The sequence below is a fragment of the Macaca mulatta genome, chromosome 3 (assembly GCF_049350105.2).
Source record: "Macaca mulatta isolate MMU2019108-1 chromosome 3, T2T-MMU8v2.0, whole genome shotgun sequence".
NCBI classification, from domain to species: domain Eukaryota; kingdom Metazoa; phylum Chordata; class Mammalia; order Primates; family Cercopithecidae; genus Macaca; species Macaca mulatta.
In genome coordinates this window covers 4,585,393-4,613,052 of record NC_133408.1, presented here as the reverse complement: position 1 = coordinate 4,613,052, position 27,660 = coordinate 4,585,393, and the positions used below count along the sequence as shown (strand labels likewise).

Sequence of the window (27,660 nt, the reverse complement as noted above, 5' to 3'; positions counted from 1 at the left end):
CGACAGAGCGAGACTCCGTCTTAAAAAAAAAAAAAAAAAAAAAAAAATTTAAACAAAAAAAATCTGTTGGCATTTTTTTTTCCTTCTCCCTTTAGAGACAAAGGATTCCCTTCTCATGATTATCCTAAGATCTAAGATTATCCTAAGATCTCTTTGCCTCCCAGGGTGGATGGTGGCAGATGCCCTTGCAGTTACTTGCTTCCAGACTCCTCTTTGATAAGGGCTTGGGGGCACCTCATTCTGCCAGTTTATCTTGCCACCTCAATGAATCGCTAGCTGTGAGTCAGGAATCCCTACACAATCCATTTAAATGACTGTGGCAGGGCCTCTTCAGACCCTGTGGAAGCTGAAGGTGTGGGCACGTCCATCTCCGATGAAATGCGAATGGGCGCTGGGCACGCGGGGGAAGGCAGAGAACTCAAGAGGCAGAGAAGGAAGCTAATAACTAATTACACCAACTCCACAATTAAGACTAACGTTGGGGGCAAACTCTTTGCTCTGAAAGTCATAGACACTTAGGTGAAACAAAGCTTCCATTTCCAGTCGGCCTAACTCTGGTATTAGCGTTGGCAGGGGCCGTGCAGGAGGGGCGGTGTGCAGTGGTGGCCGCATTGCCGACAGAGGGTGAGGGAGCTGGGCGCGTGGTGCGGGCGCCGAGGTCGCGAGCTGAGGAGCTTTAAAACCTCTCAAAGCACAGAACTATCAATCAAGTAGGAACTGTGCCCCTGGGGAAGGTCGCAGATTTAAGGTTGCGAGGACAAGGGCAAAGAAGTGCGAAGCGGTCGGGTGGACATTCAGGCAGGCCCAGCGCAGACGCCTGGGAGGGGTACCCAGCAGCCCCTACAGGTCTCTGCCGCGCCCCCGCCACAGCGCCAGGCGCCCGCCGGGAACAGGGCTCGGCACCTGCTGGGGACGGGCCCTTCACGCTGCTCCCTGTGATTGGTGACTGGTCCGGGGCGTGGCCCCAAGGGCGGCACGTAACCCTACTGGGGATGCGCGCGCAGGCCTACGGCTTCGGCTCCGCCCCCACCTGGCCTGTGATTGGCTCACTCGGCCCAAGGGGCGGGTGTTCAGGCGCGGGTGCCCGCACAGCTGCCGCGGCTCTTCCTGGTGCGCCAGTGTCACCGCCATGGCTGTCCCGTGTTTGCTGCGGCAAGGACGAGCTGGGGCCCTGAAGGTAAAAGGAGGAGCCTCCCTGGGCTGGCTGCGCGGCCCAGAGCCCACGTAGGGGATGGGGTGAGGGGGCGCGGTGCTGGTCAAGCCCGGGCCTGTCCGCGACCTTTAGCCGTCCTGGTTGGGCCGCTGACCCCGCTCCCTGGGCCCAGGACTGACAGCCGGGGGCCAGGCCAGGTGTGGCCGGCGAGCGTCCCGAGGTTCCCCCAAGCCCGCTGCCCGAGGCGCAGGCCGAGGCTGGCGTGCCCCGTGCCGACGGGCGCTCCTGGGGGCTGCATGCCTGGGCGGCAGACTGGGTCGGACCTTCCCAGGTGATGCTGCCGCGCCGCTGGGGTCAGCCGCAGCGTGGCCTCCCGCACGGCTTCTTTGAAGGACAATGACTTCTCCATTTAGCCAAGAGAGGAAATGAGGGAACTTTCAGGGACCTGGTTAACCCGGTAACTTACTGACAGCCGTTGAGAAGCCAGCTGACATGACCCGACCTGTGGAAAGGGGAAGAAGGGCTTTCTTTTCTGCAAATAGAAAGCCAAGGCCAAGGCCGGCCGCGGGCACTTTGGGATTCTGCCAGTAATCCCAGTACTTTGGAAGGCCGAGCCAGGCGGATCGCTTGAGTTCAGGAGTTCGAGACCAGCCTGGCCAACATGTCGAAACCCCGTCTCTAAAAATACGAAAAATTAGCCTGGCGTGGTGGTGCATTCCTGTAATCCCAGGTACTTGGGAGGCTGAGGTGGAGAATCCCATGAACCCAGGACGCGGAGGTTGCAGTGAGCCGAGATCATACCACTGCACTCCAGCCTGGGGAACAGAATAAATAAATAAGTAAAATAAGACTAAGGCCACTTCGGTATCTTACAAATTTAAAAATGGCTGTTATTACAAAAACAGTAACTATTCCCTGCAGAATATGTATATATGTGGGGGGGGTCGTGGGGGTGTGTGTGTGTGTGTGTGTGTGTGTGTATGTATATATATATATATATATTTTTTTTTTTTTTTTGAGACAGAGCCTCACTCTCTCGCCCAGGCCCAGGCCGGAGCGCAATGGCACCATCTCAACTCCCTGCAACCTCCACCTTCCCGGATTAAGCGACTTTCGTGCCTCAGCCTACAGAATAATTTAAAAGTACAGATAGGGAAATCCATTGACAGTCCACTATTACTCCTTCAAGCATCTAGTTCCTAACGATTTTTATCAGCTTTTATATGTTCACAAAAGCACATGTACTCATGCTTACAATCATGAACATAAATGTTTCATGTTTATATGCGCACATACAGGCACCTCTGTTCTGTATCCAGCATCTAGAACATTGTACTGTCTAGCACTTAGTAGGCCTTAGTGAATATATGCTGAGTGAGTTGGCATAATGTAAGATGTAAATACTTATATTGTAGACATTTTTGAAGCAGTTATTATATATCTACATCATTTTAATGGCCAGATAATATTTCTTCTACTCTATTTTCTAAGGATAAGAAAACATTTTACAGAAAGAAACACAGGGCCTGGTGGGTGGCTCACACCTGTAATCCCAGCACTTTGGGAGGCTAAGACAGGCGGATCATTTGAGGTCAGGCGTTCGAGACCAGCCTGGCCAACATGGTAAAGCCCCATTTCTACTAAAAATAAAAAAAGAGCCGGGCGCAGTGGCTCACACCTGTTATCCCAGCACTTTGAGAGGCCAAGGTGGGTGGATCACCTGAGGCCAGGAGTTCAAGACCAGCCTGATCAACATGGTGAAACCCTGTCTCTACTAAATACAAAAACTTGGCTGGGCATGGTGGCACATGCCTGTAATCCTAGCTACTTGGGTGGCTGAGGCAGGAGAATCGCTTGAACCCAGGAGGCGGAGGTTATAATGAGCCAAGATTGCACCCCACTGCATTCCAGCCTGAGTGACAGAGCGAGACTCCATCTCAAAAAACAAAAAAAAATACAAAAACATTAGCCAGGCGCGGCAGTGCACACCTGTAATCCCAGCTACTTGGGAGGCTAAGGCACAAGAATCACTGGAACCCAGGAGGCAGAGGTTGTAGTGAGCCGAGATTGCGCCACTGCACTCCAGCCTGGGAGACAGAGTGAGACCCTGTCTCCAAAAAACTAAATAAATAAAATAAAAGGGAACATAGTATTTTGTAAGTTAATAAATAATCTTTATTAAACCAAATATTAATAGTGATTGTCCTTGAACTCAGGTGTTTTCTTCTTGCAGCCTTTTTGTATTTTACAAAATGTCCATGATATACATACACTATGAAAACTGTAATAACCATTAGAAGTATACCATGTGAATATTTTGCACTTATATGTAGTGGTGATATATAATATTCATATGCGCAGTACCTACATGCATACAATCCCAGCACTTTGGATGGTTTGTTTTTTTTTTTCTGAGACAGAGTCTCACTCTGTTGTCCAGGCTGGAGTGCAATGGCATGATCTCAGCTCACTGCAACCTCCACCTCCTGAGTCTAAGCAATTCTCCTGCCTTAGCCTCTGGAGTACCTGGAACTACAGGCACACACTACCATGCCCGGCTAATTTTTTTTGTATTTTTAGTAGAGACGGGGTTGGCCAGGCTGGTCTCGGAACTCCTGACCTCAAGTGATCTGCCCATCTCACCCTCCCAAAGTCCTGGGATTATAGATGTGAGCCCCCGCACCTGGCCAATCCCAGCACTTCGGGAGGCTGGGGCTTCAGGATCAGTTGAGGTCAGGAGTTTGAGGACGCCAGGACTTTGAGACCAACCTGGACAACATAGCCAAATCTCGTCTCTATAAAAAAATAAAAAATATTAGCCAGGCGTGGTGGTGCGTGCCTGTAGTCCTAGCTGTGTCAGGGAATCGCTTGGACCCCGGAGTTGGAGGCTGTAGTGAGCCACGATTGATTGTGCCACTGCACTCCAGCTTGGGCAACTGAGGGAGACCCAGACTCAAAAAAAAAAAAAAAAAGAAAGTATTTGTATACAGTACTAGCTATTATAATGGCATAACTCTAAACATCCATATTCATTAATTCTTTTGTCAGGCTGTACTCCAGGAAGCCCAGGTGTTTCGAGGACTTGCTTCTACGGTTTCTTTGTCTGCGGAATCAGGGAAGAATGAAAAGGGTCAGCCACAGAATCCCAAGAAGCAGAGTCCACCAAAAAGTAAGATTTTGATGGTAGTCATAAGGGAAAGAGAATGCAAAAAGAAAATAGATTAGTCAGCCTTCCAAGCACAACAATGAGTTTTACTAGCTACATAGTTTAAGAGAGGGGCTCTGGCTCTCTCTCCCAGGCTGGAGTGCAGTGGCACCGTCATAGCTCACTACAGCCTTAAACTCCTGAGCTCAAGCAATCCTCCCACCTCAGCCTCCTGAGTAGCTGAGACTACAGGCACATACCACCACGCCTGGCGTATCCCTGGCCTGTTTTGTTGTTGTTGTTGTTGTTATTTTTTGAAACAGACGCTTGCTTTGTCACCCAGGCTGGAGTACTGTGGCACGATCATAACTCACTGCAGCCTCGACCTTCCAAGCTCGAGTGATCCTCCCATCTCAGCCTCTGGAGTAGCTAGGACTATAGGTGCACACCATCATACCCTGGCTAATATTGTAATTTTCCATAGAGACGAAGTCTCACTATATTGCCTAGACTGGTCTTGAATTTCTGGGCTCAAGCAATCTCCCCACCTCATACTCCCATAGTATTCGGATTATGGGCATGAGCCACTGTGCCCAGCCTACCTGGCATGTTTTTGACATTTCTCTAAATGTTTACTGATGAACAATTAGTTGAATTTCATTACTAACATTATCCTCTCCTTTGGTGAATTTTAGTCTGTGTCTGCAATCCTACATCATAGACTTATGAATTTGGATTAAATGGATTTTAAAATATCATGGCAGAGCCAAAGAGCCCCCTTTTTAGATACATGCGTGTGTGTGTGAGTGGAAACGGAATGCTTCATTCTGTGGCCATCTGGGGTGTGGTTTGGGGAGGGGAACGCTGACCTGGGAGTGGGCCTTGGGCTCTCATGGAGCTCCTGCCTCTGGCCTTGACGGGCCCTGCAGGCCTCTGAGCCTCGGTTCCTTTGTGCTTAAGCAGGATGAGCATGCCAGCCTCGCTGGGTGGTTGTGAGACTGGCTGCGGTAGGATAGCTTTGAGGTGGGAGGAGAGTTTTCAGAACTAAGCTCATCAATACACAGAACAGTTGTATCTCGTAACCTTTTTTTTTTTTTGAGACAGAGTTTCGCTCTTTTTGCCCAGGCTGGAGTGCAGTGGCTCAATCTTGGCTCACCACAACCTCCTCCTCCCTGGTTCAATCTATTCTCCTGCCTCAGCCTCCCAAGTAGCTGGGATTATAGGCGTGTGCCACCACGCCTAATTTTTTGTATTTTTTAGTAGAGACAGAGTTTCTGCATGTTGGCCAGGCTGGTTTTGAACTCCCGACCTCAGGTAATCCTCCCGCCTCGACCTCCCAAATTTGCTGGGATTACAGGCATGAGCCACTGCACCGGGCCACATATCTCATAATTTTTAAAAGAATTCCTGCACATGCTGGGCATGGGGGTTCATGCCTGTAATCCCAGAACTTTGGGAAGCTGAGGCAGGAGGATCAGTTGAGTTCAGGAGTTTAAGACCAGCCTGAGCAACATAGTGAGACCCCATCTCTAGAAAAAATTAAAAAAAAAAAAAAAAGAAAAAATTTTAAAAAGTATCTGGGTATGGTAGCGTGCACCTGTGGTCCTAGTTACTCAGGAGGCTAAAGCAAGAGGATCATGTGAGCCCAGGAGGTCGAAGTTGCCGTGATTTATGATTGCACCACTGCACTCCATCCTGGGTGACAGAGTAAGACCCTGTCTCGACAAAAATAAATACTGAGTTCAGGCGTGGTGGCTAACGCCTGTAATCCCAGCACTTTTGCAGGCCGAAGCAGGCTGATCACTTGAGGACAGGAGTTCGAGAACAGCCTGGCCAATGAGGTGAAACCCCGTCTCTACTAAAAATACAAAAAAACTAGCCGGGCGAGGTGGCAGGCGCCTGTAGTCCCAGCTACTCCGGAGGCTGAGGCAGGAGAATGGCGTGAACCCGGGAGGCGGAGCTTGCAGTGAGCTGAGATCCGGCCACTGCACTCCAGCCTGGGTGACAGAGCGAGACTCCGTCTCAAAAAAAAAAAAAAAAATACAAAAATTAGCTGGGCGTGGTGGCGGGCGCCTGTAATCCCAGCCGCTCAGGAGGCTGAGGCAGGAGAATCGCTTGAACCCAGGAGGCGGAGGCTGCGATGAGCTGGGATTGTGCCATTACATTCCAGCCTGGGCGTCGCAGCGAGACTCCATCTCAAAACAAACAAAAAATCCCTGTACAAAGAAAAATAAATAATCCTTGTAAATGGACACGTGCAGGCCCATATTTTCCCCGGAAGTGTTGGTAGTTGGTAAGTGTAAGATACAGAGGAACTTTTCGCCCTCCATGGCATATTGCCAGATCAAACCTTTCTCAGCCAGAAGTGGCTTTGGAAGCTCTAATGGAAGTTTCCTACATGCAAGTAAGGGTACCCAAAGCTCTTATCGTTGGAATCAAATCTCTAGTCAGTGTGTCTGCCACGGGACAAGACCCTGGGGCGATGGGACATGCTGTGCCTTATTTCATCAGAGGTGTCCAGCTTTGCCCAGCACATGCGTTCTCCCTGATGAAGGCTGCCGGCACAGATGTCAGGGCTGGGTGTTCTTGGAGGTGCACCTTGGGGAACCGCCGGGCTCTCCAGCTTGCTGCTTTCCTTGAATCCAGTAACCAGGCCTAATTTTGCAACAGTCAGTAATAAATTGTTGACTGAGTAATTTCTGTGTCGCTTTTTGAAGAGTATGTCCAGAAGCCAAAGTTAATTATCCATTTGAAGTCCTTGTTTCAGTTTTAAAAGTGAGGAATATCTGGAAATAGAAATTTAATGTATCCAGCCAGGCACAGTGGCTCACGCCTGTAATCCCAGCACTTTGAGAGGCTGAGGGGAGTGGATCACCTGAGGTCAGGAGTTTGAGACCAGTCTGACCAATATTGTGAAAGCCCGTATCTACTAAAAATACACAAAAAATTTAGCCTGGCATGGTAGTGCATGACTGTTATCCCAGCTACTCAGGAGACTGAGGCAGGAGAATCGCTTGAACCTAGGAGGTGGAGGTTGCAGTGAGCCAAGATTACGCCACTGCACTCTAGCCTGGGCAAAAAGAGTGAAACTCCATCTCAAAAAACAAAAAAAAATTACCCAGGCATGGTGGCACACAACTGTAGTACCAGCTACTCGGGAGGCTGAGGCAGGAAGATAACTTGAGCCCAGGAGGCGGAGGTTTCACTGAGCCGAGATTGCGCCACTGCACTCCAGCCTGGGTGACTGAGCTAGACTCCATCTCAAGAAAGAAACAAAAAGAAAACGAAATATATGTCCAGTTATAACAAGCAGTGCCAGGCACTGTTCTGAGCACTTTTTTCATCTTCCCCAGTCCTCAACAACCCAGGGAGTAGATGCTACTGTTATCCCCATGTCATAAGACAAGGAAGTCGAGGTGTGGGACTGAGCTGCCCGAGTCATGCGGTATCCACACAGGTGTCAGCGGAGAAGCTTGGATTTGAACCCAGGCATTCTGGCAGTGCAGTTTTAATCACTGTGTGATTTTAATCACTGTGCTGTCTTCCTTCTGAAAATTCTCAATTCTCATGTGTTTATTTAAAAATAAAATGCTAGGCACAGTGGCTCACGCCTGTAATCTCAGCACTTTGGGAGGCCAAGGCAGGCGGATCACCTTAGGTTGGAAGTTCGAGACCAGCCTGACCAACATGGAGAAACCCTGTCTCTACTAAAAATACAAAATTTGCTGGGTGTGGTGGCACATGCCTGTTATCCCAACTACTCAGGAGGCTGAGGTAGGAGAATTGCTTGAACCCGGGAGGCAGAGGTGGTGGTGACTTGAGATCGCACCATTGCACTCCAGCCTGGGCAACAAGAGCGAAATTGCATTTCGAAATAAATAAGTAAAAAAAAAAAACCTTTTTATAGTGAAACATCTGTAGAAGTTTTCATTACCATGTAAAATTTGAGTAACGTTATTCTCTAATGTAATGTTTAAATGCACCTCTGTTTCTGAATGTGCCTTGTTTCCAAAGTTAGTTTTGTGACCTTTTGACAAGATACGGAAGTATTTTAAGGTTGCTAATCCATGTCTCACACCCTAACCCTTTTTACTTTTGATAGGGGGATCACTAAAAACTTGAAGGCCGTGCCCTCACTTTTCAACAAAGCAGAAAGGAGATTCAGGAAATTTGAGTTCTATATTGAGAGGAGATAGGGAAGCAACAAGGTGAACTCCTGCCTTTACTAATTACCAGTACAGTATTTGTAGACCTTTATGTTACATAGTTTGTTATGGTCTCTCAGGGAAGAGAAACAGTCTCTGAAAGTCCCCATCTTAGGCTGTGAGATAGGCCTACGCAGCTAGTCTTAGGTCGGTAGTTTTGTGTTCTATTATACAGTCATCCTTCAGTATCTGCGGGGAATGGGTTCCAGGCCACCCCTCCCACCAGGATTCCAAAGTTTGCAGATGCTCAAGTCGCTGATATACAGTGATGCAGTATTTGCATATCACCTAAGTACATCCTCCTGTATACTTTAAATCGTCTCTAGATTACTTACAATACCTAATACAATGTAAATACCATGTAAATAGTTGTTGTGCTGTTTAGGGAATAATGTCAAGGAAAAAAGCTTGTCAAAGCAGATGATTTTCTGAACATTTTCCATCCTCAGTTGGTTGCTTGGTGGGTTTCTATGGGACCTGTCTTAGGATGAGTGTATTGAAGATACCATCAGTGACGAGTAATGTGTCATGAAATGTCTGTGATTTTGACTGAGTTTTAGGTTGTTTTGTTAAATGATATTCCTCTTTATGCCATTTCCTAGATGTAGTGGAACCAAAGGAGAGGGGCAAGCTCCTAGCCACCCAGGAAGCAGCTGAATTGTCTAAAAACTTATCTTCACCCGGTCCTTACCCACCAGCTGCGAATAAGGGCGGGATGGTAGCTAGTCCCAGTCCCAGTGGCAGCGTGCTGTTCACAGATGAAGGGGTTCCGAAATTTATGTCAAGAAAGACTTTGGTAGAGTTTCCACAGAAAGTTGTGTCTCCATTCAGAAAACAGGGCTCCGACTCAGAAGCTCTTCGGGTGGGTCGGAAAGTGACGTCGCCTTCGTCTTCATCCTCGTCCAGCTCCTCTGATTCTGAATCTGATGACGAGGCTGACGTTTCAGAGGTCACTCCTCGAGTGGTGAGCAAAGGCAGAGGGGGGCTTCGAAAACCAGAGGCCTCTCGTTCCTCTGAAAGCAGAGCCCCCCGAGTTACAGTATCAGCAAAAGAGAAAACCTTGCTGCAGAAGCCGCATGCGGACGTCACCGGTCCAGAGAAGCCCCACCAGCCAAAGAAGAAAGGGCCCCCTGCTAAGCCATCAGAAGGCAGGGAAGATGCGAGACCAAAAACCACAGTGCCCAGATCTCAAGCAGATGAAGAGTTTTTGAAGCAAAGTTTAAAGGAAAAACAATTGCAGGAAACATTTAGATTAAATGAAATAGATAAAGAAAGCCAAAAGCCATTCGAAGTTAAAGGACCGTTACCTGTCCACACAAAATCAGGGTCGTCTGCACCACCGAAGGGCAGCCCAGCGCCTACTGTGCTGGCAGAAGAGGCCACAGCAGGGGGGCAGCTGCCAGCCACTCCTCCTGGGGCAGCAGAGGGGCATCTGGAAAAACCCGTGCGAGAGCCCCAGCGCAAGGCGGCCCCTCCCCTACCCAGAAAGGAAACCTCGGGGACACAGGGAATAGAAGGACACCTGAAGGCTGGAGAGGCAACTGTGGAAGATCAGATACCACCAAGCAATTTGGAGACAGCTCCTGTTGAGCATCACCAAGGTTTCCATGAGAAGACAGCAGCATCGAAGCTTGAGGCCGAGGGCGAGGCCATGGAAGATGCGGCCGCGCCAGGGGATGACCGAGGCGGCACACAGGGTATATCTTGACTCGCGCTCCCAAGTGCACCCTGTCCCTTAGGGTAGTGAGGCCAAAGAACTAGTTTCCATATGCTTGTAGAGCAGTGTTACAGTCAATCAAATTCTGTACTAGAAACATGGCCTGTAATGCTGTCTCAGCCAGGCAGAAAAGTATGTCTTCATTATGGACAATCCACATCTTTATATTCAGAATCCCTAAAATATAATATGTAACATTCTTTTTTTTTTTTTTTTTTTTTTTTTTTTTTGAGACAGAGTCTTGCTCTGTCGCCCAGGCTGGGGTGCAGTGGCCGGATCTCAGCTCACTGCAAGCTCCGCCTCCCGGGTTTAGACCATTCTCCTGCCTCAGCCTCCCGAGTAGCTGGGACTACAGGCGCCCGCCACCTCGCCCGGCTAGTTTTTTGTATTTTTTAGTAGAGACGGGGTTTCACCGTGTTAGCCAGGATGGTCTCGATCTCCTGACCTCGTGATCCGCCCGTCTCAGCCTCCCAAAGTGCTGGGATTACAGGCTTGAGCCACCGCGCCCGGCCTTAATTTTTGTATGTTTAGTAGAGACGGGGTTTCACCACATTGGCCAGGATGGTCTTGGTCTCCTGACCTCGTGATCCACCTACCTTGGCCTCCCAAAGGGCTGGGATTACAGGCATGAGCCACCGCGCCCAGCCCCCAGCCTTCATCTTTTTTTTTTTTTTTTTGAGACGGAGTCTCGCTCTGCCGCCCAGGCTGGAGTGCAGTGGCCGGATCTCAGCTCACTGCAGGCTCCGCCTCCCGGGTTCACGCAATTCTCCTGCCTCAGCCTCCCCAGTAGCTGGGACTACAGGCGCCCACCACCTCGCCCGGCTAGTTTTTTGTATTTTTTAGTAGAGACGGGGTTTCACCGTGTCAGCCAGGATGGTCTCGATCTCCTGACCTCGTGATCCGCCCGCCTCGGCCTCCCAAAGTGCTGGGATTACAGGCTTGAGCCACCGCGCCCGGCGAGCCTTCATCTTAAAGAGTATGTCCTTGGCACTCTTGACCGTTTCTTAACCAGTATAATTTTTGAAAACTGGCAGCTTAACATTGTCACCGCTGACTTTTGAAGGTGTCTAAGTGTTCATTGATGACCTTGTGGGGCATCTCACTAAGTGAAAAGGGGAGCGTCCGGTTTAACTTGCTTAGGTGAAGAGCAGTAGCTAGTCAGTTGGCATGAGAGTCTTTGGGTAAATTAGATGATTACTTTTAGCATCCTGTGCACAGGGCAGATTCACAGTTCAGGAATTAAAGCAGTGTGTTGTACAGGGCAGCCGCTGCATACACATCCTTTCCCCTGGACAGCATTTCTTTCTCCGGTTAACTGAAAACACATATGGGCTGCTTTAGTATTCTAGAAGAAAGTTTATGAAGGGCTTTTTTTTTTTTGACATGGGTTTTGCTCTTGTTGTCCAGGCTGGAGTACAATGGCGCAATCTCGGCTCACTGCAACCTCCGCCTCCTGGGTTCAAGTGATTCTCATGCCTCGCCTCCAGAGTAGCTGGGATTACAGGCGTGTGGCACCACCCCTGGCTAATTTTTGTATTTTTAGTAGCGACGGGGTTTTACCACGTCGGCCAGGCTAGTCTCGAACTCCTGACCCCAGGTGATCCACCCACCTTGGCCTCTCAAAGTGCTGGGATTACAGGCATGACCCACCATGCCTAGCGTATGAAGGCTTTTAAAGGGCAACAGCATTTATTCCTATTATGTTACCATTTCCTTTTTTTTTTTTTTTTTTTTTTTTTTTTTGGAGATGTAGTCTCACTCTGTCACCCAGGCTGCAGTACAGCAACACGATCTCAGCTCACTGCTGGCCTCACCTCCCAGGTACCAGCGATTCTCCTGCCTCAGCCCCCTGAGTAGCTGCCACTACAGGTGCCTGCCACCACGCCTGGCTAATTTTTGTATTTTTAGTAGAGACAGCGTTTTGCCATATTGGTCAGGCTGGTCTCGAACTCCTGACCTCAGGTGATCCACCCGCCTCTGCCTCCCAAAGTGGTAGGATTACAGGCGTGAGCCAGTGCGTCCGGCTATGTTACCATTTTCTTGAGCACTAAACTTGATAAAATGCAATGTGCTTTAGGTGGGTCGTGGCAAACATGAAAAGGCCAGCTTCCGTTTTAGAATCCATGGCTCTTCTTGAAGACTTCTCTAAAATGCATGGTCCCGAACAAGCGCGGCTCCGTCCTGTGTCTGCTCTCCATCCTCTACCGCCGCCCCTTGCCTTATGTGCCTTACCTGACGCCTTCTTGTTCCTGGTTCCTTGTGCGGCGGGATTTATGTGTTTTCTCCCCTCTCCATCTGCTCTTTCATCAGTACGCCAAGTGCAGGGCTTGCCAGACTTCCCAGGCCTCAGGAACTGCATTTCCTGATGCTGCTGCTTTCACTCCTCCTGCTCTAAAATGGAGACGAATAACACAACTCGCAGGATAAAAACAGAATTGAGAGTTTTCAGATTGCAAACCTGTCTGAAGAGAAAATTCTAACATTTCATGGATGTGTTGTTTCTTAAATATCTTCTGTGCCCATGCGTGCAACCCACCTTGCAGAGCTGTGTCTGTGTGGGGCCACGGTCTCGCTAGGCAGTCCGTGCCCCAGTACTTGCCTTCCAGGTAGCGTGGTTTTAGATCAGAGTTTTATAACCCACATCTTGGTCAGTTATCACCCTCCTATAGTAACTAAAATAATATGTTCTGCTTTGAAGGTGTATCTGCACCACACCGAAGACACTCAGCTTGTGGAGATTGGAATGATGCCAGCTCTTCAAATAAGACATCGTTTTTGTTTAACATAACTTAAAACTGAAAATCAGAGCTTTTGATATTAATTGAAATAGTGAGAAAATACATGTATTTAGGGGTTTTTTTTTTTTGTGGAGCATGAATGGAAGTTAAGACAGACCTAATGACCTGATTTCCAGAAATTGAGTCAGTACAAATCTTAACCTAAACGTCAGCCTTGTTCCCGTGCTGGTTTTGATTTTGCCATTATGTTATATTTTATGTCCTACTGCAGGAAACCAGTACTTCTTTTGCCTCAACCCCTACTTGTAGTTTAGAATTACCAAATGTTTAAATGCTGTGTTGTTATTAGAATTTATCTAATTTTCTTGTATCAGAGATTCAGAAGGCTCCTTTACTTTAAGCTTTTCAATTTTTTTCTTTTTTTGGACACAGAGTCTTGCTCTGTCCCACAGGCTGGAGTGCAGTGATGTGATCTCGGCTTACTGCAACCTCCACCTCCCAGTCTCAAGTGATCCTCCCACCTCAGCCTTCTGAGTAGCTGGAGACTATGGGTGCATCACCATGCCTTGCTAAATTTTTTTTTTTTCTTTTTTTTGAGACAGTCTTACTTTGTCACACAGGCTGCAGTGATGCAATCTCAGGTCATTGCAACCTCTGCCTCCTGGGTTCAAACAATTCTTGTGCCTCAGCCTCCCGACATAGCTGGGATTACAGGCGTGTGCCACCAGGTGGACTTGCTAACTTTTGTAACTTTAGTGGAGACGGGGTTTCACCTTGTTGGCCAGGATGCTCTCAAACTCCTGGCTTCAAGCAATCTGCCCACCTCGGCTCTCAAAGTGCTGGGATTACAGGTGCGAGCCACTGTGCCTGGCCCCTGCTTTTTGATTATTTGTAGAGACAGAGTCTCACTATTTTGCCCAGAATGATCTAGAAATCCTGAGCTCAAGCAATCCTCCCAACTCGGCCTCCTAAAGTGCTGGGATTATGGGCATGAGCCACCATGCCCAGCCCAGATTTCTAATAGAGGTAGATTTTATCATGCATCTCTAAGTTACCTGAAAGTCCTGCCATAATTGTTCTAGGCATTTTCAAACTTTTGAGAAGCCTAGAAGTATACAAACTAAGACGTTAAGACACGTTGTATGGCCTGTCACGGTGGCTCACGCCTGTAATCCCAGCACTTTAAGAGGCCAAGGCGGGCAGATCACTTGAGGTCAGGAGATCGAAACCACCCTGGCCAACATGGTGAAGCCCCATCTCTACTGAAAATACAAAAATTAGCCAGGCATGGTGGCAGACGCCTATAATCCCAGCCACTGGGGAGTCTGAGGCAGGAGAATCACTTGAACCCGGGAGGTGGAGGTTGCAGTGAGCTGAGATCGCACCATTGCCCTCCAGCCTGGGCGACAGAGCGAGACTCCATCTCAAAAAAAAGACACACATTGTAATAACTATTCCATTTCTTAAATTGGTAAGGCTGTATGTTTTAGAATAAACTTCTAAGTAATATCTTTCTTTTTCTTTACTGTGGCTTTTGTAGTCTTTTTTAATTAGACAATTTGTTCCTCACAGATAGGGTTGAGGAAGAATGCTTGGTAGATAATAAGGGCCTGTGTGTGAGCCAAGTCATTCATAAAGAGCTGTCCTTGTGTTGGTCTCACGGGCATCGTGTTTCCTCCACAGAGCCGGCCCCAATGCCTGCTGAGCCATTTGACAACACTACCTACAAGAACCTCCAGCATCATGACTACACCACGTACACCTTCTTAGACCTAAACCTCGATCTCTCCAAATTCAGGATGCCTCAGCCCTCCTCAGGCCGGGAGTCACCTCGACACTGAGGGCCCTCGCTGTGAAGATGAACCTTCCACTGTCTTCGCCGCATCCTGGAGTGCAAAAATAAAATCCACTCGAGTAACAAAGCCCAGTGTGCATCGTCAGTTTCACTTTTACTTGTTTTTTTGAGACAGGTCTCACTCTGTCACCCAGGCCGGAGTGCAGTGGTGCGATCTCGGCTCACTACAACCTCCGCCTCCTGGGTTCAAGTGATTCTCCTACCTTAGCCTCCTGAGTAGCTGGGACTACAAGTACTCACCACCAGGCCCAGCTAATTTTTGTATTTTTAGTAGAGATAGGGTTTCACCATATTGGCCAGGCTGGTCTCGAACTCCTGACCTCAGATGATCTGCCCACCTCGGCCTCCCAAAGTGCTGGGATTACAGGCGTGAGCCACTGCACCCGTCCACTTTCATGCTTTTTACAGTAAGTGGTGAATTAGCAACAGTAATGCTGATTATCCAACATATATTTTGGAATATCTACTGTGTGCAAGGAATTCTTCTTTAAGGTTATGGATCACTGGACAAATCCATATAATTAGAGAATTTTAAGCGCTTTACAGCCGTATGATTCTACTGTACTGAGCCCAGTCAATTTAGCATTAAACTGATTATCAGCTGAGTATCAATAATGTAATAGTGACTTTTTTTTTTTTTTTCTTTGAGACAGAGTCTCACTCTCGCCCAGGTTGGAGTGCAGTGGCACAATCTTGACTTACTGCAACCTCCGCCTCCTGGGTTCAAGCGATTCTCCTGCCTCAGCCTCCCAAGTAGCTAGGACTACAGGCTTGCACCACCATGCCCGGCTAATTTTTTTTTTGTATTTTTAGTAGAGAGAGGGTTTCACCATCTTGTTCAGGCTGGTCTTGAACCCCTGACTTCATGATCCACCTGCCTCGGCCTCCCAACATGCTGGGATTACAGGCATGAGCCACTGCACCCAGCCAGTAATAGTGACTTCTAATCCTATAGCCCTGGTTTTTTATTATTAGAAACGGGAATTTTGGCTAGGTGCAGTGGATAATGCCTGTAATCCCAGCGTTTTGGGAGGGCGAGGCAGGTGGATCACCTTAGGTCAGGAGTTTGGGACCAGCCTGGCCAACATAGTAAAACCCCATCTCTACTAAAAATACAAAAATTAACCAGGCAGGCTAGTGGGCACCTGTAATCCCAGCTACTCGGGAGGCTGAGGCAGGAGAATCATTTGAGCCTGGGAGGCGGAGGTTGCAGTGAGCCGAGATCACGCCATTGCTCTCCAGCCTGGGTGACAGGAGCGAAACTCCATCAAAAAAAAAAAAAAAAAACAGGAATGTTACTAATTTTAACTGCTGCATTGCAAACAAATTGTATTGCAGTCTTTTACTATCAGAAAAGGAAGAGAATTGTTTTGTTTGCCTCTGTTAGGTATTTTGTGTAAACTTGGGGACATTTTCATTGGTGACATTAGGAAGAAGTGAAGTTTTGTGCAGTACAATGACAAAGTTGATCCTAGCTGGCCATAGGCACTCAGTGAGCTATTTTACCTATTGAGGGTTTCTGGATTGGCCAAGTAACCTTCCATCCCTTGTGATAACTTTAAGGCACACCTTCGGGGGTTGGCCAAGTAACCTTCCATCCCTTGTGATAACTTGAAGGCACACCTTCGGGGGCAGTGGGGGCGGGAGGGCTCCGGTGCATCACATGGAGCACACTCCCCCAGCGCTGTGCAGAGACAGCCCAGTCTGACTTAGAGAAAGTAACCAATGTAGGTGAGGGCCAGGGCACGGTGGCTCACGCCTGTGATCCCAGCACTTTGGGAGGCCAAGGCGGGTGGATCACTTGAGGTCAGGAGTTTTGAGACCAGCCTGGCCAACGTGGTGAAACCCTGTGTCTACTAAAAATACAAAAATTAGCTGACTGTGATGGTACACGCCTGTAATCCCAGCTACTCAGGAGGCTGAGGCAGGAGAATCGCTTGAATCTGGGAGGCAGAGTTTGCAGTAAGCCGAGATCATGCCATTGCACTCCGGTCTGGGTGACAGCGTGAGACTCCATCTCAAAAAAAAAAAGTTTTTTTTAAATATTAAAATTGAAAACTAGTATTGTCATCTGCCTCAGATTGTGTTACCACACAGGAGACTTAGCAACTCAGCCAGATTCTTCTAAACACATTTTTTATAATAAAAGTGGTAAAACTATATTGCCAAAAAGAAAATAGTAAGCTTACCTAAAATCCACTAAGCTAATCCAGGCATTTTTTTTTTTTTTTTTTTGAGACAGCCTCACTCTTGCCCGGAGCAGTGGTGCAATCTCAGCCTACTGCAGCCTCGTCCTCCCAGGCCCAAGCAATCCTCCCATCTCAGCTCACTTTGTAGCTGGGACTGCAGGCACTGGCCACCATGCCCACCTAATTTTTGTATTTTTTGTAGAGGCGGAGCCTGCCTCAGCCCCCAAAAGTGCTGGGATTGCAGGCATGATCCCCCATGCCCAGCCATTAACATCTTACAGGATTCCCTAGTGGTGGTTAAAGTGATGTAACCATTTGAATGTACATACAACTTTTCTATCCTGCTATTTGCTTTTTTTTTGGTTTTTCATTTAATAGCTTCTCAAGCTGGAATCCATGGAACTACTGTGATGGGTGGTGATGCTTTGGAAATGGAAATTCCTTTAATATTAAAATGAACATGAATATATTTTGATTTGCATATATTTTTAGGATGAAGCATGAGACTTGTATAAAGTTCTTCCCTGGCCGGGCGCGGTGGCTTATGCCTGTAATCCCTGCACTTTAGGAGGCTGAGGCGGGAATTTGAGACCAGCCTGACCAGCATGGTGAAACCCCATCTCTACTAACAATACAGAATTATCCAGGTGTGTTGGCGTGGGCCTGTAATCCCAGCTACTCGGGAGGCTGAGGCAGGAAAATCACTTGAACCCGGGAGGCGGAGGTTGCAGTGAGCGGAGATCGCACCATTGCACTCCAGCCTGGGCAACAAGAGCAAAACTCCATCTCAAAAAATATATAAAGTTCTTCCCTTAGAACTAGTCCTGTTGGGCTAGTCTTTCTGGGATTTTGGTTTACGCTCCTCCACCCATTGAAAGGGCTTAAAACCCAATAGCCAGCACCAAGCACAGTTCTGCATTTTGTAGCTAGCATTGCAGATGACTTCTTGACAGTCCATCTGGTGGCAATACGGTGGGCACCCACGGGGCTATTGTTTGGGTCTATGTGATTTCCCACATTCTGTCTTTGAAGAGTGCTGTCAGAGGCCAGGCACGGCTCACGCCTGTAATCCCAGCAATTTGAAAGGCGGAGGTGGGTGGTCACGAGGTCAGGAGACCATCCTGGCTAACACGGTGAAACCCCATCTCTTCTAAAATAAATACAAAAAATTAGCCAGGTGTGGTGGCGGGCGCCTGTGGTCCCGGCTACTCGGGAGGCTGAGGCAGGAGAATGGCGTGAACCTGGGAGGCGGAGCTTGCAGTGAGCCGAGTTCGCCCCACTGCACTCCAGCCTGGGCGACAGAGCGAGACTCCGTCACAAAAAGAAAAACATTTAGCTTACAGAAAGGGGCAGGAAGCAGGGTTTTTCTCTTGGACTATAGTTTGTTGATCCAGTATTAAAGGGGTAATTTTAATTTAATAAAAGGGCTGGCCAGAGATAGGATTAAAATAAGTGAGTGTTTTAGGTGCTCAGCTTCCTTGGTTCTACCACCTTCTCTCCCTGACCCTCCTTCCCCTTCCCCCTGACCTTGGTTGGCCTTTATTCTAGAAGGGATCTGAAGCAATAGAATATAAAAAATTCACAACTGCTAAAACAGTGTTCCTTCTAGTGTAATTTTCACTCTGACAGACCTGTCTGTAATAAACATTATTTGAAATGCCTACTATATGCTAGGCACTATGCCTCAGCCATGGGTTCAGACGTGATGGAGACAGCCTGCCTTCTGTGAGTGCACAGCCTGGGAGGGGGGCAGCTGAGAGATGCATGGCGCTGTGCCGGATAATAACAGACGTGGAAGACGAGGCAGGGGAGCTGCCTGGGGAGGGGCAAAGATGGGGATTCATCAGAGAAGGCTTTGAAGGACATCATGCCTCATCCGGATGTTGAAAGGGATTTTGCCAGGAGCACAGGGCATTGGTGGAGGGAGCCCTGGAGGGCAGTCCTCAAGGCCTCTGGATGGGGCTGTGAGAGGCACTGGGGCTGAAGCAGCATCTGGGTGTGAGGAAGCCACAGCCCACTGGCTCTCCACTGCGGTCTCAGAGCAGCCTCGGGCTGAGTGGCTGAGGCCAATCCTTTAGGAAAGGCCACCAGGCCCAGCTAATTTTTGTATTTATACTAGAGTCAGGATTTCACCACTTTGGCCAGGCTGGTCTCAAACTCCTGGCCTCAAGCTATCTCCCCGCCTCCACCTCCCTAAGTGCAGGGATCAGGGCAGGAGCCGCTGTGCTGGCCCATAGATGCCATCTTTCAACTGCCTGTATTCAGAGACTGTCACCTCCCCAAGCCCTTTGTGGGAGGAAAACTAGACAATGAAATCCAGCCAAACAAGAGATGAACTAACATTCAATATTCAAAACTCGGCCAGGCTCGGTGGCTTACGTTTGTAATTCCAGCACTTCAGGAAGCCGCGATGGGCGGATCACCTGAGGTCAGGAGTTTGAGACCAGCCTGGCCAACATGGTGAAATTGTTTGAGACCAGCCTGGCCAACATGGCAAAACCCCGTCTCTACTAAAAATACAAAAATTAGCTGGTCATGATGGCGGGCTTTTGTAATCCCAGCTACTTGGGAGGCTGTGGCAGTAAAATCGCTTGAACCTGGGATGCAGAAGCTGCGGTGAGCCAAGACCACACCATTGCACTCCAGCCTGGGCAACAAAAGCGAAAGTCCATCTCAAAAAAAAAAAAAAATCAAGAATTGAAGGCTACAGTAGTACTGGAGGAGACCTTAGAACCTATTTGCCTGTGAATTAAAGCTAAACAACTATGGAGATTGCAAGACAGAATGAGAGTGTTATAAACCCTAACAAGTAAGCAAAAGATAAACCAGGAACCTGGAGGACACAAACAGGAGCTTGGGAGGTAGCCCAGGAGAACTCAGCTCATCCTTCAGAGCAAATGAGTCGATACTGTGCAGAATAGACACTTGGCAGGATGGAGATGAGAAATGTGAAATAGAAACTTGGAGGCCGGACGTGGTGGCTCACACTGGTAATCCCAGCACTGTGGGAGGCCCAGGTGGGCAGATCACCTGCGGTCAGACGTTCGAGACCAGCCTGGCGAACATGGCGAAACCCCGTCTCTACTAAAAACCCAAAAATTAGCCGAGCATCATAGCGCTGGCCTATAATCTCAGTTACTCGGGAGACTGTGGCAGGAGAATTGCTGGAACCTGAGAGGCGGAGGTTGCAGTGAGCCGAGATCACGCCACTGTACTCCAGCCTGGGCAACAGAGTGAGACGCCGTCTCTGAATAAATAAATAAATAAAATAAAAAGCAACTCTTGGCCAGGCATATTGGCTCATGCCTGGAATCACAGCACTCTGGGAGGCTGACATGGGAGGGTCACTTGAGCTCAGATGTTCGAGACCCACCTGGGCAACATAGTGAGACCCTGTCTCAAAAAAATAGATAAAAAATAAACATAGGCCGGGTGGGGGGGCTCATGCCTGTAATCTCAGCACTTTGGGAGGCCGAGGTGGGCAGATCACGAGGTCAGGAGATCGAGACCATCCTGGCTAACACGGTGAAACCCCATCTCTACTAAAAATACAAAAAATTAGCCGGGCATGTGGCGGGCGCCTGTAGTCCCAGCCACTTGGGAGGCTGAGGCAGGAGAATGGCGTGAACCTGGGAGGCAGAGCTTGCAGTGAGCCGGGATCGCGCTATTGCACTCCAGCCTGGGCGACAGAGCAAGACTCCGTCTCAAAAAAATAATAATAAAATAAAAAAATAAAAATAAAGAGGCAACTCTTTTATCATTATAAGACAGGGCAGAGGAAAAAAAAGAAAAAAGAAACAACTCTTGTTACCAAAAAAGGTTGAAAATATCCCTTCTGTTGTCCCCGCCCACAGTGTCCTAAGCCTAGCAGGTGTCGACCTAAAGAAAGAAGCAGGGGCAAAACTCACGTGAGAAGAGCTTCTCTGGGCCAAGTTTAGAGATTGCAAGCCAGGAGCACTGACTCAAGTGGCCCCGAATATCCATGCTCTGATTAGCTGCAGTTACAAGTGCTATTTTGTTGTTTTGTTTTTGTTTTTGTTTTGAGAAGGGGTCTCACTCTGTCACCCAGGCGGGAGTTCAGTGGTATTTTGTTGTTTTTATTTTTTTGAGAAGTGGTTTCACTTTGTCGCCCAGGCCGGAGTGCAGTGGCTCAATCTCCTCTCATTGCAAGCTCCGCCTCCTGGGTTCAGGGGATTCTCGCACCTCAGCCTCCAGAGTAGCTAGGACTTCAGGTCTGCACCACCATGCCCAGCTTTAAAAAAAAAATGTTTGTAGACATGGGGTTTCACCATGCTACTCAGGCTGGTCTCGAACTCCTGGACTCAAGCAATCCGCCTGCCTCAGACTCCCAAAGTGCTGAGATTACAAGCATGATTACTCCAGGCCTACAGGTGGGTTTAGTTTATTTTGTTTGTTTTTTGAAACAGAGTCTCGCTCTGTCGCACAGGCTGGAGTGCAGTGGCTCGATCTTGGCTCACTGCAACCTCCGCCTCCCTGGCTAAGTTTTGTATTTTTAGTAGAGACAGGGTTTCACCATGTTGGTCAGGCTGGTCTCAAACTCCTGACCTTGTGATCCACCCACCTTAGCCTCCCAAAGTACTGGGATTACAGGCGTGAGCCACCGTGCCCAGCCTAGTTTTGGTTTCTTGAGACAGCATCTCACTCTGTCACCCAGACTGGAATGCAGTGGTGTGATCTCTGCTCACTGCAACCTGTGGCTCCTGAGCTTAAGTGATCCTCCCATGCTGCCCGTGTGAAAGAAAAATATTTTGGGCCCCAAAATCACTAAGGAAAAGTCAAGCTGGAAACTGCTTAAGGGAAATCTGCCTCCCATTCTATTCAAAGTCATCCCTCTGCTCACTGCCATAAATGTGTATCTCATTGCCTCCTTTGGAAAGGCTAATCAGAAACTCAAAAGAATGCAGCCTCCAGTCTCTTACCTATCTGTGCCCAGCAAGCTCCCTCCCTGTTTGGAGTGTTCCTGCCTTGCTTCAAGTTGTCCCACCTTTCCAGAAGAACCAGGGTACTTCTTACATGTATTGATTGGTGTCTCATGTCTCCCTAAAATGTATAAAACCAAGCTGTGCCCCAACCACCCTGGGGACATGTCATCAGTGCAAGGCTCTTGCATTGGTTGGAACCCTGAGAGTGCACCAGCCAGGCTGGTCTCAAATTCCCGACCTCGTGATCTAACAGCCTCGGCCTCCCAAAGTGCTGGGATTACAGGCGTGAACCACCACACCCAGCCATGCCATAGCCTTCTTGGACCAATGTTGGATTTTGGGGCTGGAGAAACCAAGAGAGGCCGTGTGGATTTTTCCCTGTTAACTGGGCTTCCAGGAAACTTACCAGTAGGCGAGATCAGTGACCAATGTGCAGGCCCAGAGAGGCGACTAGAGGCTGAGAAGCTTCCTATGTCCGGCTGCTGTGGCCTGCTCTCCAGGATGGAGGGGTGGTAGGTGCACGGCGGACGTGGACCGAAGCCCCTCGCGGGTCTCAGCACCGGATGCAAGGCTCTTGCATTGGTTGGAATCCAGAGAACGCGCCAACAGACAACACGAGGCGGTGTGGAGCAACACGCTGTGTTAAGGAGTGCCTGAGTGCAGACAGCCTGAGACTGAAAATGGCATCAGCCCCAAGTGAGGACAGAGCAGGGGTTTTATAGTCCTCTGTAAACAGGAATTGTCCCAGCCTGACGCGACTGCTCTGTAGCACTGGGACGGCCTCCCTCTTGATCTGCGGAGGGTGTGTGTCTTCCAGCCAGCTCTCTTCCTGCCTCTGCTGTCTTGCTGATGCAGGCTGCTGGCGCAAGTTAGGACTGGGCCTGAGGAGGAGGAGGACTTATTCATTCCTCAAGCTTTCACGCCCCGGAGAGAATCTTTCATTCCTGTCTATTTGGTTATAAAAGAGGGAGAAGGGACGACTTTCTCAATAACTACTTCAGGTGTGACATAGGGGTGGCGTGGGCACCTTGGAAAAAGAAAAACTTAATTTTGGGGGATTCTTGAGAGACGGGTGGGCATCCATCGTGCCATTGTAGCAGGAGCATCGTCTGGACTGTCTGGCGGCTAACTGTAGTTTCAACAAGAGTTTTAATGGCTTTCATTATCAGTGGGATAACAGGGGAGACACAGGAGGAACCCAACGATGAAGATGACCGTCCCTACAGCATTTTCAATCCTCCTAAATTAGAGAACCACCTCCTAGAAGTTTTGTTGGGTCCCCTCCCTTCAGGTTTGGCCTGGTCCATGGGCTACTTTTCTGATGTTTGAAGTGATTTTTTTTTTTTTTTTTTTTTGAGACGGAGTCTCGCTCTGTCGCCCAGGCTGGAGTGCAGTGGCTGGATCTCAGCTCACTGCAAGCTCCGCCTCCCAGGTTCATGCCATTCTCCTGCCTCAGCCTCCTGAGTAGCTGGGACTACAGGCGCCCACCACCTCGCCCGGCTAATTTTTTGTGTTTTTTAGTAGAGACGGGGTTTCACCGGGTTAGCCAGGATGGTCTCGATCTCCTGACCTCGTGATCCACCCGTCTCGGCCTCCCAAAGTGCTGGGATTACAGGCTTGAGCCACCGCGCCCGGCCCTGAAGTGATTTTTAGAACCGCTTTTCCATTATCGCCTATGTTAAGACAGCAATTGGAGATATTAAACCTACCACAGGCCCCACCCTCTTCTGCTACTAAGTAGCCTAGTGCCAGCCTGTTTTGATAAATTGCCGCGCACATTTGGGTTTGTTGTTGTGCGAGCATTTCTAGGGCTCAGGTGGTTTGGTTGGTGATTATCTCTAGAATAGCCTGTAGTCTAATTGTTCTATTTGGCGTATATATGAAAGTGCGATAACCCCACGAACCATCCTCCGCCCAAGTGGCAGGACTGTAAGGCCTGTTTCTCGTCCTCTCACCATCTTTGGCTCCCTCCTACCTCCAAGGATCGTTTTCCTCTGGTTAATCATACACAGGGATTCTGAGGGTGTTGCCCGCCTGCTTTGGAAGTAAAAAGAATCCAGGTTTAATTGTGCCTAGGAAGCAAGTACCTTGCTAGTGATAGGTAGCCATGAGTAAGCCTGGGTTCCACATATCCAAAGGAATCCATCAGGGGCAGTCCATTGTAGGCTGGTGTTCATGGGACTGCCGTATAGTGCACCTAGGCAGGGGTGTGCGGCCGAAGGGTTAGTGGTGTTTGTACAGTACTAGGCCTTTGTGGACAAGACACAATTGAGGGAGCTTAAGTTAGAAGGAGACCAGGCTCCAGGGGATAAGCTTGGCCACCACTCAGCTGTGGAGGTGTTGACTGTTAGGGGTTGGTGACGGGCTTTCACCTACAGAGCGATAGGTTTTATTGGTCCACTTGCAGGATATTCTTACTGGGTTGGTAAGTGTCCAGGACTGCGGGCGTTCCTGAGGAGTGAAAGCGAGGCTGGGGTTTTGGGATGCTGGTAAGTAAGGGGAAATGTCTAGCCCGTCCCACAGCCCCTGTTCCCTCACACGAGCTTCCTGGCATACCCAGCAATTGGACACATTCATGGTAAGCGCGATGGTTCTCCTAGATCTACAAACAGGTATTTTCCTTGCTTGGGAAGGGATGCATCTGCTTGTAGTTTTCGTATAAAGGAATGGAAATACCGCAGGTGATTTTCAGGGGGAGTTGTTGGTTTTGAGGCTTTGGCTTTGGCTATAATCTGTTCTCTCTTTATGTCCTCAAGTACTTGAGTGTTTACTCCCCATTGTCCAATTTTGGTGAAGCAAAGCCACTGCTTCCCTTGGGGGCATATAGCCCCATTACGACTGCCAGATACTCCTAGATTCTTTACTTTATAATAACTCTTTCCTGATTCAGCACATTCTTCAATTAAGGTTCCATAACAGGATCTTTCTATGTGAGTATGGTAAGTAAAGGATTGTTGAATCTTTCCTCTGTAGTGGAAAGACTGATAACACTCACGGCAGCTGGGAGGGGCTGCTGCAGACAGCAGGACAGCTACTGACAGTATTAGGATCGGGGTGAGGGATATTCCTGTATTAAGACTTTTGGGTGGAAGAGAGGTATAGCAAGCGGTTGGGTAGGTACAGGCCATTCCTGGAAGCAGGTGGTTAATATTCCTTGTGTTTTGATTTTTAGGAAAAAAAATGTTGGTTAATTTAAGCTTGGTAGGAGAAATTGACCTAGGCAACACTTAGCTGTTAATGTTTTGGAGGAAGAAGCAGCCTTGGGGGTGAGCTTGACCCTGGTACGATGGATCCAGTGGGGGAGTCCTTGGACTCTCACTGCAGTTGGCATGCCAAGTACCACAGTGTAGGGGCCTGTCCACTTCGGTTGTAGCTTTTGTGAGGGTCCGGTTGGCCAATAAACACGTCAGTGCCTGCAAGACAGTTATGTCGAGAGAACAAGGTGTCGGCAGGGAGAGGCATGGCCTCATTCACTGCTTCACGAATGAAAGACCGTGGCTGGATTAAGGAGGGGAGGTAATTCCCAAGTGGCTCAGAGTCTGGTAAGGGTGGAGGCCCTAAGACAAAAGTTCAGCCATACACGATCTCAAAGGGACTATAAAAAGAGGCTGCCTTTGGTGTTGCCAGCGTCTCATGAGGGCGAAAGGGAGATTTCTCGGCCACGACTGGCAGGTTTCTAGAGTGAGCTTGGTGAGTTGGGTTTTAAGGACAGAGTTGACCTTTTCAACTTTGCCTGAAGATTGAGGCCTGTAGGGTGTGTGGAGAACCCATTTTATTCCCAAGGATGTAGAGACGCCTTGGGTAATTTGGCTGATAAAGGCAGGCCTGTTATCGGACTGGATGGATATTGGGAGTCCAAAACGGGGAATTATATGCATGATGAGAGTTTGTGTGATGACATTTGCACCTTCTGAAGTTGTTGGGAATTCTTCTGCCCACCCGGAGAAAGTACAAAGACCAGAAGGTAGCGGAGCCGTTTATCAGGCGGCATGTGAGCGAAGTCTACCTGCCAATCTTGCCCAGGTACCTGGCCCTGGGCTTGGCGGGTAGGAAAAGGCAGCTGCCAGAGGGAACCTGGGGTGACACTGAGCAGCAGATAGAGCAGGACTGGGTAATCTCTCGAACACGGCTAGAAAGATGAGGACAAGTGAGGACAGGGCGGAGAAGTTGCAGGAGAGGTGTGTGTCCGACATGGAAAGAGTCGTGGAGGCTTTGGAGGACAGGGATTGTTTGAGAGTGAGGAAGAGCGAAGTGCCCTTCCTTGACACACCGTGGTCCTTGTTTTTGAAGGTTTTGGGCTTGGTAGTCCTCCTTTTCTTCTGGGGAGTAAAGAGGAGAGAAGGAGGGCAGAGACAGAAACTGGCTTTGCACGGGTTGTAGGGCTATTTGTTTGGCTACTCTATCTGCTAAAGCATTTCCGGCCAATGTAGGATTGTCTGGAGTTTGGTGGCCCCTGCAGTGAATGATGGCATGTTTCTGCGGGGGCCTGGCAGCCCGAAGGAGCTTGCTGATGACAGAGCCATGTATGACACGGGTGGTGTTTGCAGTTAGGAAACCCCGTTCTTTCCAGATGGACCAGTGTGAGTGCGCTACGTGGACGCATAATGAGAATCTGAATATACATTGATCTGTTGTCCGGCTGCTCAAGTGAGAGCTCGAGTGAGGACGATGAGTTCAGCCTTTTGGGAGGTGGCGCCTAGGGGAGCGGATTGATTTCAACAGTGTGGGCGGGTGACACTATAGCATAGCCAGCATGTCGGCGTCCTTGATGTAGGAAGGAGCTGCCAACTACAAACCAAGTACAGGAGGCATCTGGAAGGGGCTGGTCTGTTAGGTTTGGAAAAGGTATAAGAAAGGTTTGAATAGTGTCCACACACAAATGTGCAGGGTCTTGGAAGGTAGTTGCTTCAGGTAAGAGCGTGGCCGGATTTAGATGGGAGCTGGTTAGCACGATGATTTGGGGGGTTTCTGTGAATAAAGCGTACAGTTGGAGGAGCCGTGGGGCAGAGATAAGACTTAGTACACTGTGGTGAGCTAGCGAGTCTTTGGTGTTATGGGTTGAATAAACTGTTAGGTTGGCATGGAGAGATAGTTTTAGGCTCTCACGGGTGAGGGCAGCAGCTGCCACCAGTGCTTGGACGCAGGCAGGCCATCCGAGAACTGTGGTTTCCAGCTGTTTAGAGAGGTAGACAACAACCTGGAGGGTGGATCCCTTAGACTGGGTTAGAACATGTAGCACAACTCCACGCCGTTCATCGGTATAGAGGAAGAAAGGTTTGGTGAGGTCTGGGAAGGTGAGGACGGGGGCTGAGGTGAGAGCCTTCTGGAGTAGACAGAAAGGCTGGGTAATAGGCTGTGCAGGGTTTGAAGGCTCATGGAGAGGGCCTTTAGCAGCTTGGTATAACAGTTCGGCAAGTAGAGCGAAGGAGGGAACCCAGAGCCTAAAATATCCCGCTAGTCCTAGAAAAGAGAATTTCTTCCTTAGTTTGCGGAGGCGGGAGGGACTGGAGGAGGGATATGTGGTCAGTTGTGAGGCCTCAGGTTCATGGGGTAAGAGCTAGGCCTAGATAGGTGACTGAGGGGGTACATACTTGTGCTTTTTTAGAGGAGACCCGATACCCCCGCTCTGCCAGTACGTTTAAAAGATAGAGAGTGTGGGCGCTGCAGTCTCTGAGAGGGGCTACACAGGAGCCCATCATCAAGGAGAGTGGACAG

The 27,660-nt window shown here is 48.9% G+C and overlaps 2 protein-coding genes across 3 annotated transcripts; one reads left to right on the top strand and one right to left on the bottom strand.

The window, feature by feature from the left end:
• The first annotated feature begins 1,107 nt into the window (after positions 1-1,107).
• On the top strand, positions 1,108-14,880 carry NDUFV3 (NADH:ubiquinone oxidoreductase subunit V3). Of its 2 annotated transcripts, XM_015132811.3 has the most exons (4): positions 1,108-1,177; positions 4,202-4,322; positions 9,106-10,200; positions 14,642-14,880. In XM_015132811.3, the coding sequence occupies exons 1-4, from the start codon at positions 1,130-1,132 to the stop codon at positions 14,797-14,799; spliced, it is 1,422 nt and encodes a 473-aa protein (XP_014988297.3). In that variant the 5' UTR covers positions 1,108-1,129; the 3' UTR covers positions 14,800-14,880. The 2 variants fall into 2 exon arrangements, with proteins under 2 accessions (XP_014988297.3, XP_014988298.3); XM_015132812.3 differs by lacking the exon at positions 9,106-10,200.
• A 9,503-nt stretch (positions 14,881-24,383) lies between these two features.
• On the bottom strand, positions 24,384-25,216 carry ERVH48-1 (endogenous retrovirus group 48 member 1, envelope). The gene has a single exon (XM_015132810.3). The coding sequence runs from the start codon at positions 25,071-25,073 to the stop codon at positions 24,519-24,521; it is 555 nt and encodes a 184-aa protein (XP_014988296.2). The 5' UTR covers positions 25,074-25,216; the 3' UTR covers positions 24,384-24,518.
• Between the last annotated feature and the right edge of the window lie 2,444 nt (positions 25,217-27,660).